The following is an 18,721-nucleotide window of genomic DNA, read 5'->3' as shown; positions in this document are numbered from 1 at the left end:
GTTAGCTTTCCAAGCGTCACTTGAGCAGGGTGAGGAAACCCCACTGACGTGTGCATGGAAAGGCACAGGCCATTTGGGAGAGGAGCAGTCTGGGACTATCTATCCCCGAGCAATGACATCTTTCCAATAGTCTTTTCCTCCCTCTGCAACATCAAGGGGATTCCCAGAAACCTGTGGAAGGTCTACTGCCTGACAGGCCACACCATATGGCTTGACAGGCCACCACAGCTTTATCCCACAGGAATTCCAAACCCCTGATCTAGCCCAGACCTTCTCACATGGAGATCCCACAGCAGGGCAGAGCCACCAACAGCTCCACACTAGGGTGACCCATGGACCAGGTCTCATCTCACCTCTCCAGGCATGTATCTGCAGGCTCCAGACAGAGAAGCCCAAAACTGCATGGAGGAAGAGGGTCAGGATGACAGAGGCTTTCTGAGCCCTGACACGCACTTCCCTCTGCCACACACACCCTCACTCCCCGCCAGCTCTTCCCAGATTACTCTCTGAATGCAAAATTTCCCATTTGAAGGCAAAGAGCCAAACTTGGCTCAGGAGCAGCACAACGCCTTCCTGCTTCTTTCATTTCCAGAAGGAAACGAGTGTTGATTAAAGAATCCAGAGCTACTGCAAATTATTTGGACAAACTGAGTAAGTCGCAGTGCAAATCCTCCTAGTAATGCTCCCTCATTTCTTCTTAATTCCTTTCTACAAATGGAGAGCCGGGATGGAGCGTACCTCTGGAAAACTGCTCACAAGCCCTGCAGTCACAGGAGCTTCAGAGAAGGGAGCGAGCAGGAAGACTTGACTACAACAAGCCTGGAAGAAAAATCCATGGGCTTAATTAAAATGCAAATCCCAGTAAAGCAAAGCTTGGCTCAGGCTCTGGAGGGTGTACAGAACATGGGAGCCAGGCAAGCTCTTCCAAGGGCACATCTTAAGCTGCACCAAGGGAAATGTAAGTTGGATATTAGGAAAAAGTTTTGTACGGAAAGAGTGATAAAGTTCTGGAATGGCCTGCCCAGGGAGGTGGTGGAGTCACTATCCCTGGGTGTGTTTAAAACAAGACCGGATGTGGCACTGGGTGCCAGGGTTTAGTTGAGGTGTTAGGGCATGGGTTGGACTCAATGATCTTGAAGGTCTCCTCCAACCTAGTCATTCTGTGAATCTCTTTAAACATCACCCACCTTCAGCAGCTAATGTCAAATCCCAGCCTCGAGGGGCTCAAGGAAAGGTTTTGTCCAGCAAAACCCTGGAAAAAAGCCAGCTGGGTAACACCTGGGGTAGTCAATGCTCCACTGAGGACTGGCAAGAGCTCCTGGGGACAGCTGGGGTGGCTATAGTCGCCCCATGCTGGGCACCTGTGGCCTGACAGCAGCAGCAGGAGCAGGAAACAAGCCTGGTTTTGTGCCTGACAGCAGCTGGAGGGAAAGGGAGGCAGGAAGGCAGGAAAGCAATGCTGGCAGGCCTGGCTGGCCACATGGGATGTAAAACCCAGGGATATATTTCCATGTATTGGACAGGAGGATGCTCAACCTGCCTTTCCGCTCAGTCCCATAGGCTTCTTGAGAGCAGGGAGTCAGGAGATTTGAAAAATACCTTCCCACCACTTAATCCCGGCTATTTGGCTGCATCTGCTGCTGAATCCATGAGTGTGGAAAGCAAGTGCTCCTATCCTGGCTGGCTACATCCTGGACCTGCTCTGGGGATGAAGCTCTTTGTCCAGGCTGTGTGAGCATATTCCAGAATATGCTGCCGCTCTTCTTACCTCCTGCTCCCTCCAGATGAGTATAACTCCCAAAATGACACAAGTCTCAGATTTCGCAATGCTGGGGCCATAAAAACAACTATTTTCCTCAAACCAACAACATATTTCAGTGACAGAGACCCCAAAACCTCACTGCATCCACTGGGGTCACTCCCAGTGGTGGTGGCTTCAGATGTCCCTCTCCAGGAGGAGATGTTGATGGCACCAGCCCAGATGCCAGCAGGAGGAGGATGAAGGTGTCCAAAGACAGCCATGAACCCCAAGTGATACCAGTGTAGGTGTCTGGGGTCTCCTTGTCCCACAGTCTGCACTTGGAACACCCCAAAACAGAGTCACGCGGAAGATGGCAACAAACTCCGTGAGTCACGCTGGAATCCAATGGCATCACCACGATGCTCTTCTTGGCAGAGACCTTGCTCTGGCATTGCTGCCTCCAGATCTGCTCTCTCTCCTGAGGCCAGGAGGATGATGACTTTAGATCAATGACACCACCAGTCCCTCCAGCACTCAGCAATGCCTGATAAAGGAGTGTTATGGAGCTCTTCCAGCACAGGTGGGGTTTCCTGGGAAAAAAACACCTAAGCCAGGAAATGCAGTGGTGGTGTGAAGTTCAGAGGTCTCTGACCACTAGCAGACATGCAAGGCTGGAAGCTGATGCCTAGCTTCTAGCATGCCTTTGCCTTGAGGGCTGTAGTGCTGCTATCCCAGCAGCAAAACCAAAGTAAAGTTGTAGGATGCCCATTATGTCCATTTGGAACGTGCCTGGACAGCCCACTCCACCAGCTCCCAGTTCCTCCTGAGGGAAGCAGAGGTTGGGATCCACAGGAGGATGCACCCATGAGCTGTGTGCAAGGACTTGACCCACCACTGGCTCTTCCAGAGCCTCCAGTGAGAATTCCAAGTTCCACACCATCAGGAGGGATGGGGTAGGATGAAACAGTGTGATCTAATTTCTCCTCCACCTTCGAGGCAAAGGAAAGAAGGAGGACAGCCAGCCAACCAATCTGTGGTGGATCCCAAGGGTTCCAGTGAGACACTCAATGCCAGCAGGAGAGAGCTGGAATGATCACAGGGAGAATTTGGCTCCCAGAAACAAGAGTTTAACACAGTGATCACATCACTGCCCACCACAAGGAACCAGCACCTGGAGTGCTGGGCAACTAGCTTCCTCCAGCCATAAATAACTTATGTAGTTTAATTACTTGGACACAGAATTTTAAAATCCAGTTTAAGGAACGTGGACTTTTCTTTTACACAGATAAACCTTAGGGGAAAAATGATGGTAAGAAGAAATTTTGGGGAGAACAGCTGGCAAAAAGCAAGGCTACAAAATCCAGATCTCAGAGGGAACAACTGGGGAAGCTGACACTGTAAAGTTCAGAGCCCAGGCTGCCGCTGCCTGGCACTTCCAACCCCAGAGCACAACCAGAGCCCTTCACAGGGAGCTGGATCTGAGGAGAGGCAGAAATCCAGGGTGACCCCCAGGATCCCCATCCCTCCATTAAAACATGCACATTTATTCATTACTCTTCTCACTTAATTACTGCTCGGGGCAGTCAATCCGTGCCGAGCTGGCTCAGCTGCAGCCAGAGCCTTTCCCATAAGCTGCCCCAACAGCCAGGCTTTTAATTTTAAATGGGGATTTTATGCAAGGATAATCTCTTCCAGCAGTGGTCACTTCTGTCTGGGGAGGGAGTGTGGCCATGTCTGACAGGATCAGTCCAGGAAGGGCTACCACCACCTTCAAAAATTCCTGAAACATTCCCAGTGACGCTGACCAGAGTCTTCTGCTTCCCAGCAGATGCAAATATTTAGGCATTTTTTGGAACAGGAAGAGATAAAGGAGTGAGGATGAAGGATCTGGGGAGCAGATGCAAGGAGCTCGTCCAGATATGCATTTCTGTGATCAACTACCACCCAGGACCCACCTTTCTTGAGAAGCATCACCCCAGCAGGAACATGGCAGCTCTTATTGTCCTAGCAGAATATTCTGAAATTAAGCTCAGATCTAGTGTTGGTGGAAATTGTTTCTCGCAATGCTTCTGGGTGAGCAGCAACTCCCAGGAGCAGGATGGGGCAGCCCTCTCCTGTTAGCCCCCCAGGATGTCTGGATCTTGCAATGGTGCCAAGAGCAGCCATGACCACGTGGACTCAGTGCTGCATCTGAGGGACATGCTGGAGCACCGGGAAAAGCCAAATCCCTCTTCCCAGGAGGGCAGCACAGGGGTGAACATGCTCCCTGTAGGAACAGTCCCTAAAAACCCACTTCTTGCCCCAAATTCGTTTTCATTCCTTCTACCTGGGCAAGGCGCAGTCCCCATGGGCCAGAGGAGCTGTGACAGCAGCACTGGGCACAGGGACACAGGTGCATGGAGATACAGGTATGTGGGGGACACAGGTGCTCGTGGGGCCATGGCAACATGGATGCATAGCGTGTGCTGGTGGGGACACGGATGCATGGGGACACCAACACTCGTGGGGACACGAGCGCTCGTGGGGACGCGGGTGTTCGTGGCACGGCCTGAACCCGGCCGAGCTGGGGACTGGGGGAAGACGACTCACACGGACGTGTGGTAGCGAACCCGCCCCGGCCGCAGCCGCACGGGAAGCTCCGCATTCCCACGGAGACGAACCCCCCACACCCGCCGGCGGGTCCCGCTGCCACACGAACCATCCCCGCGCCCCGTGATGTTCCTCCGGGAACCGCCGGTACCGAGGGTAAAGAACTTCCCTGGGAAGGAGTTTCCCTGGATGCGAACCCTGATTCCACGAATGAGCCCGGGAGGGAGGCGCGAGGGTCCCCGGGGGGTGACCGTGGCCCGGTACTTACCACCTTGCCCAGCTCCATGGCGGGGGCTCGGGGCTCGGTGCGGGCTCAGCGCGGCGCGGCGGCGCCCATGGCGGCGGCCCCGCGGGGCGGCGGCGCTCGAAGGTTCTGCCGGGCAGCGGCGGCGGCGGAGCGGGCGGGGCGGGGGCGAGGGGGGCGCGCTCCCGCGAGGGGCGGCACGACCGAGGCGGGGGGCGCGGCCGCGGCACTCGGCCGGAATAACAAAGGAGCCCTCGGGGGGCGGGGGCGGGGGGCGGCACGCTCGGGGGGCGTCCCGCAAAACCGCCCGCCCACCCCCGCCGCGCCCGCTCCGGGGCAGCGGCAGAGCGTAGGAGAGGATGACGGCCAGAGGGCTCGCGGGCAGGGAGCTTCGCATCCCTCGGCGCAGCCGCTCTAGTCCTGCTGCCCTACTACTAGATGCACGACCCCCACCCGAAGCCCTGCTCCACTGCCAGATCTGCTGCCCCATCCCTGGCCTCCTGCTCCATCCCCTGCCCCACTGCCAGACCCCTCTCTTACTCCCTGTCAGACTCCCTACCCCTTTGTCTGCCCCCTCATCCATTCATTCCCTGTCAGCCCTTCTGCTCCATCCCTTGCCCCATCTCCTGCCCCATCTCTGTGCCTGGGGGTGAAGCTACACCGGTGGGTCTGTCTGGCACCTCTGCAGAGTTCCCTTGTTCCAGAGCCTATTTGGCTGCTAGCATCTTGCTTCCAACAACAAGAGCAATTAAACCAGCGTAGTAACAAGCCCCTGGCTGGAGTCAGTCCCACGGGCAGGCAGGAACAGCTCGCTGACCACCGTGACCATCTCGCCGGGGGACAGGAAAGTGTCCAGGCAGGAGGATTTTGGTTTTTCCCAGCTCCTCCTTGTGCTCAAGGAATATTTTCTGATGGGAAGGCACAAAAGAAACCGAAACCATTCTTCTGTCACTTAGTGAATTTCCTGAAAGCAACCCCAAAGCACTGCCAGGGCCCTTGGCTTGCCGGCGGAGATGCTTCAGGGCCCAAAGAACAAAGTGCTGCTGTGGGGCCAGCCCAACCAACACACTAATCCAACACACTAATCCCTCGGGATTACTGCAGTCTAGTCACAGCTCAGCCACTTACTCTGGGATGATGGTTTGGCCTCTCTTAATGAGATAATAGGATCCCACATCCCCAAGCAGACAGAGCCCTGCCACCCCTGCACTCTCCCAACACCCAGCTCCACAACTACCCAGTTCATCCCAGTGTAGGGTCAAATCCAGGTCATGTTTTCATCAGGTGGTTGTTAAAGCCCTGTGAGATCCCTGGGATGGACAGATGGATGGAGCACTGCTCGGCAGCACTGCTTGTCTCGGAGCACAACGCTCACAGGTTTTTTGCTGGACTAAATGTGTTTTGCTAGAGCAGATGGTTTCAAGCAGCAGCCAAGTTCCTTTGGGAGCAGAGTCTGGATGCTGCTCTGAGCCTGGGAACGAGCCCGGATCAATGCTCTGCAATCAGGGCAGGTACCTGCTCCTATCACAGGTGCCATCATGGGCCCAGGCTTTGTGCCCTTCCCCCAGTGAAGCCCCACAGCGAGTGACTCCCAGCTGTGTTCTCAACATGAAAAGTGAGAGCTTGGATCCTCACTATGCAGCCCACCCCCCAGCACAGTGTTCCCCCAGCTTAAAGGGATCGTGGAATTAATTGATTTCCCCTTAGCTGGGTTTAGCATTACTCTGAACTCAGTGCTACGACCCCTGCTGCCCGCTGCCCCAGGATATGCTGGAGGTGCAATCCAGAATTTCCAGGGCACCATCTCCAAAGTCACCAAGAAGCCAAGCCACAGCTTCCAGAGGCCACAGTGCTGCAATTAGCACTTGGTCATTAAGTACTAATGGCTCATTTGCATGAAGAGACTTTAGGGCAGGTATGCAAAGAGCACAGCCAAAACCAAAGAGGATCTAGACTAAACCCAGTCCCTCCCACATGCACAGGATAGATGGGACTTTCTCTACAATGCCACCTGCATGAAAAATACCCTTTGAAATAATAAGTAGGATACATCAATTTTTTCATAGTTACTGGTGACATGCTGTAATGCTACTGGAACCTGCTTGCAACCATGCCAGACTGCTCACCCCCCACTCACAGGCTTTGTGCTCCCAGCACTCCTGCTCAATCCCCCAAATTAAAATCAGCTAATCATCATTAACCTTATTTTTCCAAATAAGCTTTCAGACCAGCTCCCCTCTGAACAAAGTGCTCAGCTCAGGGGGAAGGTATCCAGGGCCTCCTGCAGAGCCAGGACATCCAAGTATTTGAGGCCATAGCTGCAGTGTGATTCCTCATGGCTGAGCTGCTCCAGCTGGCAAAGTCCAGAGTTTGGACACCACCAGGAAGCACTTTGGGCAAAGGCAGAGAGCTCCAAATCCACCTGGCTTCACAGCGTGGGAGGGGCTTCAGCCAGGGGGCAAAAATCAGAGCCAAGGCAGCTCGAGGAGAAAATCTGGAAATTAACTTAAAAGCAATTTTGGGGGGGTCCTCAGAGCAAAGAGAAACCCCAGTTTCAGAGAAGCCAGGAAAGCTGGAAGCACCAAGCAGGAATGACAGCACCCAACCAATCCAGGGCTCAAGAAAGGCTGGTGCAGCCTATGGGGATAGATCCCACCACTTCAGGGATCCACTGAGGTGGAAGGAATTTCATGCTCTTCCCAAGGGAGCTCCTTGCTGTGGTTCACTGCATCACCGTGAGGACACAAGGGTGAAGAGGCATTCCTGGCCCCAGGGTGCTCTTGGGTTATTCCCACGTGCTCTCATGAAGAGCAGGGGATACACAGAGTATCCCAGTCAAATGTGCAAACCCACACACTTCATCCCAGGCTCCAGCAAATCTCTCCAGGGCTGCATCCTATATGAACAATTTGGGATCCACTTGCAGAGGCCCTAGCAAGTCTCTCCAGGTGGGATGGAGGGAATTAGGAGGGATGCACTGATGGGGCTGCTGCACAACTGCAGGGCATCTCAGGCACTGCCTCCACCGGGGTAGGAAGGAGCCTTTCCCACAGGGAAGAGGGAAGGCAAAGTGAGGGCTGCTTCCCTGAAGAACCAGGAGGGAAGCAGCTCCTCCTTCACCCTGTCCTCTGAGGGCCTTCATTCATCATCCTCTGGTCTGATCTGGAGAGCTGCAGATCCTTCCTCTCTCCCTGGCTGTACTGAATCTACCTGGATGCTTCACTGCAAGTCCCTTTTCCCCACCCTGGAAGTACCCCCCACCCTCCCGCAGCTCTGTGACTGCTTCCAGGATGGGATGTGTAGCCTGGATCACGATGGACGAAAAAAGAAGAGACATTCAGCATTTCCCCCCACCTGCTGGAGGCTCTGCAAGCAATTTTTTAAACTCAACTTCAGCAATCACCTCTCATTAAAATGATGGGAATTAGGGTAAAATGTCTCAGCAAGTGTGGCCTTTTGACATTGCAGCCTAGAGAGGCTCCTCGGAATGCTCCCTAAGGCTTTGGCTTTTACATCTCTGATTTCTGTTGGAGCAAATCTCTGCCTGAGCTGATGCTCAGGATGAGAGTGGGAAGCCTGGGCCAAGCTGCTCCAGGGAGCATTTACGTGCCTCTCAAAGGTCTCCTCCTCTCTTTTTTCCTCTCCTTCTGTTCATTTTACCAGGTCTAAAAATACTCCACTAAAAACCATCTTCCTCTGCAGCCGCCTCCCTCCTAGATGACTAATATCTGTTGCTCCTTCTTGATCTCTCTGTATTTCCCAAGTCTTCCCCAAGGGAAGGAACCAAATCAGGGCTCAACCAACTCCTTGGATTCAGACTCCTAAATTCATTTTCCTCAGAGAATGGTATTTTTTCCCATCTCCTCCAGTGTAGCAGCAGTTTAAACCCACCTCCCCAGCTCACAATAAACTAATCCTGCTCCATGGCTTACACCTGCCCAATGCTGCTGAAGCATTGTTGTGATATGGGAGCTCCAGGATCCTGGCATTTTCAGAGCTCTAGGGAGACTAGCAGGTTCACTGGGAAAACCACCAAGCACTTGGAAAACTATTTATTGTCTGGGTTTTTTTCAGGTTTCAGTTTTTTCCAGCAGCTTTCCAGCCCTGGAGCACTCCCTTGACGAATATGCTGTGGAGGCTGGGTTACGCTGGGTTTGGTGTCTGGCCCTTGGAGCTGGATGACCAGCACTGGCTGTGCAAGGAGCTTCCATTTTAGGAGCAGGGGGTGAATGCTGGGCACTGGGGGTATTTGGGACAGTGGGACTTAGTGGGGAAAAAAGCCATTGCCACCAATGTGGTGACAGGAAGTTGAGTTTTTCCTCTGAGTGGGATGTTAGAACACTGTAACAGGAATTGGCTTTCCTGCACTGTTCCATGTCTTTCCAAAACAGAGCCAAGACCTGCACCAGGCATGCTCCCTACTGCCAGCACCACATCATGGATTAGTCAGGATACAGGGATGGAACAGTACTGGCAGGAGCTGGAGGTGTGATGAGTTTCTCTCGACTCAGATACTGCAGTACAGCCAAATCCCTCAGGGTTCAGCCCACTGTGATTTTCCAAAGAGATCCATCAATGAACAACCTTTGGAAAACCCTCATGCTGACACTGCGGATGTAAAAAATGTCCCCAAATGGTCACAGTCCTGGTGAACCAGCTACTTCCAGCCCCAACCCTCTACTGCATGGAGGCAGATTTAAAGGGTATTTGGCTGCTCCAACACTTCTGGAAATCCCCCTGGCCAGCTAATGCCCAAATACCTTTGCAAATCCTTATTTAGGAAAAATATCTGCTTGGGAGCAGTGCTTAAAAAGCTCAAGGCCATTTTCAAATCCATGTAATGCTGCAGTTTCCTTGACATGTGAAAGCGAGAGGAAAAAGCAGATCAGGCTGAAGCAGGCACAGGGCCAGGGCTGTTGGCTGTGCCCAGGGCTGTGCTGGCATGGAGTGCCAGGGGTTATTTCAGCACCAAGCTCCCCCAGCTGCTCACCATGACTAGACCAGCATGGAAAGCAGGGAGGAGAGCGGTCCTTTCTCATCACCCCAGCCAGGAGATCCAGAAGGGCTCCCAGGGCCATGGACAGAGAGGTGTGGGTGAAGCTGCTGCTAGCCCAGCAGGGAGGGAGCCAAGCTCCATTATCCCTCCTGCCTTTACAGGAAGCCACTTGGTTGAGCTGTCAATATAGAGATTTTCTTAAACAAACAAACAAACAAACAAACAAACCCCAGAAAAACCAAAACAACCAACCAAAAAAACAAACAAAAAAAGCCAGGTTCATGGTGCCATTATCGATCATTTGGTATTTTTAGCTCCCTGTTCAATCCATTCTTGTTGGTGTTACAGCAATCACACAGCCCTCTGGAACATGGCTCAGTGGGGCTGCTACAAGGTAAGCAGGAGCTCAGAGAGCAGCAATACAATGCTAACAGGATTAAAAATGCAAGAGGGAAAGAGAGAGGTGGGATGGGATAAACAACATCCTCCCCCCTTGCTGCTTCCAGCTCCTGACAATGCTGCAAACCAGAGGCAGATGAAACTCCTGTTTCCTACCTGGTGTGTAGGGCTGGGAACCCATAGAAAGGATGAGACTGATCTGAATGGTGCCATCAATGGGCTGGAGGGAAGGGAGGGCCTCCAGAAGGAGCTAGACAGGCTGGAGCAGTAGGTCCATGGGAGCGTCATGAGGTTCAGTCAGGCCAAGGCCAAGATCATGGACCTGGGCCAGGGCGATCCCTAGTGCCAGCACAGACTAGGGAGGTCTGCAGGGACCTCAGAAGTCTGTGAGGATAAACACCCTCAGCATCTCTCTCCACCCACAGGGTCATTAACTCCCATCAATGGTCCTCAACATTGCCCTCTCATCTCTATTTGCAGGACTTCCATATCCTGGATCCACTGATTCCATAGTGATTCAGGGTATTCTGCCATCATTGATTTTATAAATGGATGGATGGATGGATGGATGGATGGATGGATGGATGGATGGATGGATGGATGGAGATGACCCTGTAGAGGACTGGGGGATTCTGGTGGGTGACAAATGGGACATGATGCAGCCATGTGTACTGACAGCCCAAAAAGCCAAGCATCTTCTGAGATCCCCCTGGAGCTGCCTGCACCTCTGGGGTCCCACACAGGACAATGATGTTAAACTGAAGAAGGGTGGGGTCAGGTTAGAGATGGGGAAGAAATGCTCAACCATGAGGCAGGTAAAGGGCTGGCACAGGTGAATCATGGCAGTGGGATATAAACCTGCACACTTCAGCTCTATGTGACAACTTGCTCATCACTGCAGATGTCTCCTGGGTCCCCTGCAGCCCCATCCCTACATGCAGGTTATCTGGGAACCCTCCTAGGAACCCCAGGCTGGCTCTTCCTTTGCACGCGCACATTGCTCTGCTGTGGTGTCACTTCCTTCTCACCTCACGCTGACACCACTGAGATGAGCCAACACCCAAAAGAAGGAAGCAGGGTCAGCAAAGAAGACAACTGCAGTGGGAACTGGCTCATCCTGCCACATCTAAACCTGACGCCTCCGTGGGCTCCAGTGGACTGGAGCTCCAATATCACCCACCACCCTGCAAGCCCCAAAGTTTACAGAGGTCAATGCCCCCAGCAGCTCTCCCCATCCACAGGGATGTTTACCCCGAGCCATGAGTCCACTGACCCACCCATCAATAACCCCCAACTTTGTCCTCCTTTCTCTAATTGCAGCCCTTCCTTGGATCAGTGTCACCAGTGACTCAGAAGATGGTTGATAAATCACAGAATCCCAGAGGGATTTGGGTTGGAAGGGACCTTAAAGCCCATTTCATTCCACCCTTGCCATGGGCAGGGACACTTTCCACTATCCCAGGCTGCTCCAAGCTGCATCCAACCTAGTCTTGGACACTTCCAGGGATGGGGCAGCCACAGCTTCTCTGGGCAACCACCCTTGCAAGGAAGAATTCCTCCCTAATACCCAATCCAAACCTACTCTCTTTCAGTTTGAAGCCATAAAACACATCTCCCACTCATTTCCTTTTAAAGTTGCCAAGTTCTGCCCTGGAGACTTCATAAATGGGGAGCTGAGGCTTCACACGAAGCACAGTGCCAAAACACATTCAGCGTCTGCCCTCAGGTGCCTTCCTCCCTCCCCCAAAGCATAGTGAGGCCCTTGTGAATCTCCAAACATTTGCCTTAGGTGATCCCTCCATTGCCCCATCAGAGGAATCACTTTAATTATCTGCTTTTGCTTGCCCCTTGAATTGAGACAGCAGAGCCTGGCAATGCCAAGTGTGGTGCTCAGCTCAGTGCCCAGCCCATAACCACTTCCCAGGAGCTTCCCCCACCTCTCCTGAGCTTAATATCCCCGTGAAACCTGACAAGGGAGCAGGAGGCTGTGTGGATGCTCCAGTACAGGCACACACACCTCAGCATCTCTCACAAGACCTAAATGTGAGCAGTTTTGTTGCAGATGCATAGCAAAGGGGGAACAAACCTGCCTGAAGTAAAACCACTGGATGCAATAGGTTGGGAAATGCCACAGCACGTGTTTTCCCTGCACCAGATCACGTCCTACAAGGCCAGTCCCTGGCCAGCCCCTGCCTGCCAGCCCCTGCCTGCAGCCCCCTCAGCAGTGCTGGGGCTGTGGGGGGGGATGTGGGTGTTGTGCCTGCCTCTGGCTAACAGGCAGCAGTCGAGGTATTTATAGGAAATATGCAACATACATCTAGCCTGGGGACACTTTCCAACCCTGAGCTTGTTCCTATTTATGTGCTGTGTGGTTGCAGGGGGAGGTCAGAGCAGAGCAAGCAATGCTGGCTCACAGCAATGCTGCCTCCTCCTAGTGCTCCCACAGGTTTGGCTGCTTGCTTTGGCACCAGAGGCCACTTCCCAGCTCTCTCCCCCCACTCCAGTACCGAGACCCCATCCAACTCCCCACGTCCCAAACAGCTCCTTCCCAAAAGGCCGTGGAGCCATGCGCACTGGAGAGCTGTGGGTTTGCAGAGGGGCCAAGAGCTGCTCTCCCTCCCAGCAGACCCAGCAGGACTGGGGTGCCCAGTTCAGGCCAAGGGGGAAATGTTGGAGCAAATAGGTGTCCAAATGACAGCTAAAAATGACACGGTAAATTCCCTGCCTGGCATCCCCTCATATGCACCAGCACCAGGATGAAACCCCATGGGTGAACCTTGAGGGCTGGAGCCCCTCTGCTCTGGAGCCAGGCTGGAATACCTTGGGATGTTCACTTGGAGAAGGCTCTAGAGAGACCTTAGAGCCCCTTCCTCTGCCTCAAGGGGCACCAAGAGAGCTGGAGAAGGACTTTGGACAAAGGCCTGGAGCGACAGGACAAGGGGGAATGGCTTCCCACTACCAGAGGGCAGGGATAGATAGGATATTAGGAAGAAATTCTTCCCTATGAGCGTGGTGAGGCCCTGCCACTCGTTGCCCAGAGAAGCTGTGTCTGCCCCATTCCAAGGCCAGGCTGGGTAGAGCTTGGAGCAACCTGGTCTAGTGGAAGATGTCCCTGCCCATGGCAAGGAGTGGAGTGAGATGGTCTTTAAGGTTCCTTTCAACCCAAACCACTCCAGGATTCTCTGCTATGCAAGTCCAAGCATTCCTTGCACTCTTTTAGTAGTCCCTGCTCCCACATCCAACACCTCTCCAGTGCCTGTGGCTACTCCTGCACAGGTGATGCTCCCGCAAGAGGCCCATAACTGAGAGCACCTGGCAAGCTGCATGCCCCTGGGTAGAAGGTTCAGAAGGGCCTGGGGAGCTGGCAGGGCTGGAGCAGGGATCTCTGCTCCAACCAGGGTGGAGCCCAAGGTGGAAAAAACCCGACACATAAAGGAAACTGTGTTTCATGTGTTATTGCTGCCTGTGTGAGATGATTGAGGAGGGAATAGCAGGCACGATTCCATGAAAAAGGCTGCAAAATCCCTTCCTGACATATAAATATTTCATTTTCCTTGTGTGGAAATAAACACCAGTGGCTGGAGCACTGCCAGCATACCCTTAGGCTCACCCAGCCCAAGGAGAAGGGTTGCACTGTTCTGCTCCGGCCAGCCCCAGTACTGAGAGGCTGGAGGGGCACTAAGAGCATGAAACCGAACTCTGGGTGTGGAAAACATGCCTGTGCCTACTGGAAGCATTGGGAAAACGGATGAGAGGCACTTGGAATAAGCAGAGATGACAAGAAGCAGCTCCGTCAGGAGCACAGGGATGGCCCCTGTGCTGGGAGCCACTGGTTCCCCGTGGCGCGGGGGGCATCCCGCATGTGTAATTCCACAGTGGAATGGGCTGGGTGTGGATGGCTGTGCCTGCCACTCTGTTCCCTGCCTCCTCTGGCCCTTATGAGCAGGATCTTCCACACAAGGATGAAGGTGGGAAGAGGGGTGCCTGAAGGGCTCTGCACCTCAGGGATGCCCCTGCTAGAGTTCTTCAGGGCAGAGGGAGGGGCAGCCCCAGGATTTCCATGTAATTCCAGGAAAACAGGGGGTTTAATGTGGGAGGGAAATCTCTGCTCTCAGATGCAAATCACAGGAGCACACACAATACTACTGACACTGGCAGAGGGGCCTATGGGACACCCAAATACAAGGAATTGGCTCTGAGAGACACTAAACAGACCCAATTTCCATCTTTTCCAGCAATTCAGCAGCTGTCAGCCACGGCAAGGTCAGGTCAGCCCAGCCCAGGACACCCTGGTCCTCATACCCCCACCCCACTCCCCCACCCGCCCCTGGTACATCCTCCTGCTAGACAGATATTGCGCTGGGAGGTGACAGGGTTGGGTCCAGTGACACAGGGACAAGGCTCCCGGGACACAAAAGCCACAGGAATCAGAGTGGCCTCTGTGAAGGTGATGGATGGCTAAGCCAGGCACCAGCCCGAGGATCGTGGGAACTGCACCCAGTAGTGCAGTAGTTTCTTCTGCGGAGAAAATCCTTCGTGCTCTGATGATGTTCAGGGAATCAGGACTTTTTTTTTTTTTTTTTTCACATTTCAGGATAAATAAAGAAAAACGTGCAAGAAATCTGCTGTATGGTATTATCAGAAGCAACTCAGAGATATCCAGGTCCTGAAACACCCAGGCTGTGGGACCAGCTGAGGATTGCTGTGGAAGGACCTGAGCACCATCATTACCCTGCAGGGCTGGGAAAGATGGAAATACCCATGGGAAGAAGAAGCAGAAGATTTCAACCATGGCTACACACCCTGTTCATGAGATGCTTGCTATTTCCCCAAGCAGAAATCACAGCACTTCCTGCTGCACCTGGAAAGAAAGAATTCCTTGGAGGTGCTGGGAATGGGTACCCAAAATTTGCTTATTATCCAATGAAAGGGTCTGACGGACTTTACCCCTCTGATAGGAATCCACAGTTCTTAGTATTCCCACTATGTGAAAATTTTCTTTTTCCTGCTGATGGGAAGAGAAGTTGGATTGCAACTACTCCCAGAGTTAGTGAATGCCACAGAAAGGGAGGGAAAAGAGTTAAAACGATAAAAGATCTAATGGGGACACTGGCCAATTGTCTTTTCCATGTGATGGCTGATTAGAAAAAAGATTCGTTTCAGATTTGATCCCAGATCTATTTTTCCCTGGCATACCCCATTCCCAGCTCACAGAGACGCTGGTGCACACACATGGCACTCTGGAGGCTGATAGACAAGGGGCAGCAGGGAACCAAAGTGGTTCTGTGCTAAAAGAACTCTCAAAGGGGAGACTGCAGCTAGGGTGTGCCCCACATTGGTATCCAGATATTAAGGGATTAATGGAAAAGTCTAGATGTGACACAGTTAATTATACCCTGCTCCTATGGGAGAGAGCAGCCGACCGCAGGATGCTGGGGATGCTGTGCCAGAACAGCTCTGTCCACATGCCCCTGCCCCAGCATAGCACCACAGCAAAAATCCCAGATAATAATGGGCTGGAAACCACAGGTTTTGTCCAACAACTTCTCCTCTTTCATTTTCTCTGGTTTATTTGTGTCTGTGTTGCTGCCAAAGCTTTGCTTCCCTCCCCATAGGCAGAAATTGCTGGATATTTAGTCTGAGCTCTTTGCTCACCACTCAGAAGCTTTGGCTGGTACCTGATTGCTCCTCCACCCCCCAGATGCTACTAATTCCTCAGGGAGCTCTCCTGCCAAACCAGCTGTGTTGAAGGGTAAAATCTGGGGGTTACAGAAAACACAGACAGGGATGACAGACCCCATTTGCGGGGAAAATCATTCCGAGGGGGCTCAGTGGCTGGTGTGAGGGCACTGGAAATAAGGCAAGGGAGAAAGAGTATCCAGTGTGAATGGAAAAAATGTGGATGGTTCCCAGTTCTCTGCCTGTGGCAATGGGACTCTTCAAATTTGGACATTTCAGCTAAAAAAATAAAAAATCTGGAATGCAGGAGCAGAGAGCAGCCCTATTTCCAGCTGCGACTCCTCCCTGTGTGCTTGGCCTCCAAGACGACTCAGAAATTCAAGGCACTTCTTCTTGAGCTATAAAAAGAGCTGGAGTGGGACTGCAAGAGCCAGGACGACAAACAAGGGAGCAGTTTTCCCTCCTGTTGAGGGCATGGGTAAAGCCAGGAGAGGGTCTTGCTCAACCCGCCTCTTGAGGCACCCCCAAGGAAGGAAAGTTGTGGGGCACGGCAGAAATTCCAGCCTGGATCCCACCCACCAAAATGTTGTCTGTGCCGTGTCCCAAGGCACCCCACCACCTGTCACCCCTCCTGTGTGAGGAGAAGGTCTAGGACTGGCCCCATCCATCACCCCAACACAATTCTGGGTTCCTTGTGCTTGGGAAGGATCAAAGGTACCATGATGATCAGGGACAGAGCATGGAGTGTCCCCTGGGATCACAAGGTGGAAGGAGCTCCACCAAAACACAGTTCCCCTTTCCCCAGGCTGCTGAAAGGGTTAACAGCCTCACCTGCAGGACAGGATGGACTATGTGAGTTCCAGGTGACCATAAAATTCAGCAGACTCAGGAATACCCACCTTTGCCCTCTCCAGACAAGTATTTATCTCTGCAGAAGCAGCCAAACCTTGCAGACTGTTGGAACATTTCATTCCCATTAGTGAAGTGCACAAAACATTCCTGGCTGGAAAAACACCATCAGGTCACTGACTGGGAACAGCACCACCCGAAGAGATGAGTTCTTCAGTGGCTTCACTGACATAGTGCATAAGAAGCACCTCTTCTGGCACAGCCATTCCCAGCCTACACTGACTTCTTCAACACCCAGAAAGTCAGTCTTCCTCTGTCACTACTTCAGCATTCCCTTAAGACCTCAGAAGATGTCCTCACACCACTAATTGGTGCTGTGGGACCTTCCTCCTGAGCAGTTCCAAGGGTTGTAGAGCTGGACTGGGTAGTCCATATGGAGCAACCTAAAGCTGGCACACTTGGTAACCATGGTTCAGGATGAGAGGGACAACAGATGGGACAAGAGGGCATCACCTCAAGCTGAACCAGGGGAGGTTCAGGTTGGACATCAGAAGGAATTTCTTCACAGAAAGCACTGTCCAGCATTGGAAAGGGCTTCCCAGAGAGGTGGTGGAGTACCCATCCCTGGAGGTGTCTAAGGAATGACTGGATATGGCATGCAGAGCTCTGGGCTGGGTGACAAAGTAGGAATCAGTCACAGACTGGACTTGATGACCTTGGAGGTGTTTCCCAATCCAAAGGATTCTGTGATGCCCATGGATCAGCAAGGTGAGGGCCAGCACCAGTGTGACCTGCTGCCAAGCCCGTGGAGATGCCAGAGTGCTGATCCATGCTTTATTCAGTGGGATGCAGAGGTTGCATTTAGTTCATTTAGAGGTAGGATGCAGAGGTTGTGGATGAACTGTGACTCCACCAGGATCAGGCTGGGGATCTAAGGGCCATATCTGGCTTGTGCAGAAGATGCCAATTGCTCTTTTCAGCAGTTAAAAAGAGCCTTCCTGTGCCCAGGTGCCTGATCCTGGAGAAAGATGTCTCTGCCCACAGCAGGGGATTGGGACCAGATGATCTTTAAAGATCTTCCAGCCTAACCCCAATGTTTTAGAACAGTCTCTTAGCACATGGAGCTGCCTTTTCAAACTGCAGAATCTCAGTCCCTTCTTTGGTGGACACTGCTCCAGCCTGCCAAGCCTCACACCAATGGAGAGCATGGCCTAAGGGTTGGTTGTGGTTGTGGTTGTTGCTGTGTGATGACAATGGGATCAGCTCTGTATCTGCTGCAGAATCAGACCCTGGCCACGGCTTCCAACAACATCTTCAGGCCAACACAGGGTGTCAGTCCCAACCATGGGCTGGGCTGGGAATGTCCATCAGCTTTGTCCTGGAGCCTGTGCCCTCCACATGCTCAGCACTGGCTCATCGATCCCCTCCTCCCCCTTGGTTGTGAAAGTTTGGTGCTCCAACAAAAAGGTACATTTGTTCCCACTAATGCAGAAAGTACCAGTCCAGGGGCTGGGAACATTGTGGACTGAGGAATCAGGCAGGTCCAGAGTTGCTCTAGCTGTACCCAGCTCATAGGGAGGTTGCCAGGCTGGTTTGATGGTTTGGCCATGAAACTCAGGTTCAAGGGGACCTGGGTTGCCCCAGTGTGCCATACTCGAGTCTGGAGGCGAAAAAGATCCTTTGTTGCTTGGCAGTGGAGCAAACTAATAAAATTCTGCTGAGCTGTAGCTACTTTATTCCAAGACTTCCACAATTTTAGATGCTATTTTTACCTAGTCTGACTGGTAGCCAGCTTTGTGTGTGATATAGGGGTGTCTTCAAGCCAGGTCTTATAAGCTCTTGAAGATCTACATCACACTCAAGATAGCTCAGCTACTTCAGATGGCATAAAATTAGCAGGATGGCTTCTGTGGCAGTGTTGAAAACAAAAAAGTTTTAATAAAAAGCAAAATAACAAAACTCTTTACAAAAAAAAAAACCAAAAAAACACTAAGAAAAAAAGCTCTTACTCCTAATAAAACACTTCATAAAAACAATTATTTCTTTTTGTTATCTTCTTTTTCTAATAAATTACTTAAGTGAGACGTTTTCTGTTTCTTTCTCAGTTTCTGTGCAATTAACTATCCTTAAGTTTGAAGTAAAGACCCTAAAGCTTTATGAAGTATCTTTTTACCTAATTGAAAAGAAAAACTTTTAAACTTTTTTCCTTTTTTAAAAAACAAAA

At 52.2% G+C, this 18,721-nt stretch overlaps 1 protein-coding gene across 5 annotated transcripts in view; it reads right to left on the bottom strand.

The window, feature by feature from the left end:
* Nucleotides 1-18,721, bottom strand: part of HIP1 (huntingtin interacting protein 1) — a 43,949-nt gene that overhangs the window by 17,480 nt on the left and 7,748 nt on the right. The window contains exons 1-2 of one of the 5 annotated variants that reach the window (XM_071448160.1): nucleotides 4,599-5,014; nucleotides 739-819 (exon numbers count right to left, since the gene is read on the bottom strand). The exons of 3 other annotated variants lie outside the window; for them this stretch is intronic. In XM_071448160.1, coding sequence (XP_071304261.1) covers nucleotides 739-819; nucleotides 4,599-4,616 — 99 coding nt within the window. In that variant the 5' untranslated portion in view covers nucleotides 4,617-5,014. Of the gene's footprint in view, nucleotides 1-738; nucleotides 820-4,598; nucleotides 5,015-18,721 lie in introns of those variants that run through there. One more of the 5 variants, XM_071448162.1, reaches the window with a different exon arrangement.

Source organism: Agelaius tricolor, unplaced genomic scaffold (genome assembly GCF_023055355.1).
Source record: "Agelaius tricolor isolate 1412-34295 unplaced genomic scaffold, bAgeTri1.0.p SCAF_25, whole genome shotgun sequence".
Classification (NCBI taxonomy): Eukaryota; Metazoa; Chordata; class Aves; order Passeriformes; family Icteridae; genus Agelaius; species Agelaius tricolor.
Note: the sequence above shows the minus strand (reverse complement) of the source record. Positions and strands in the feature narration are given on the sequence as shown.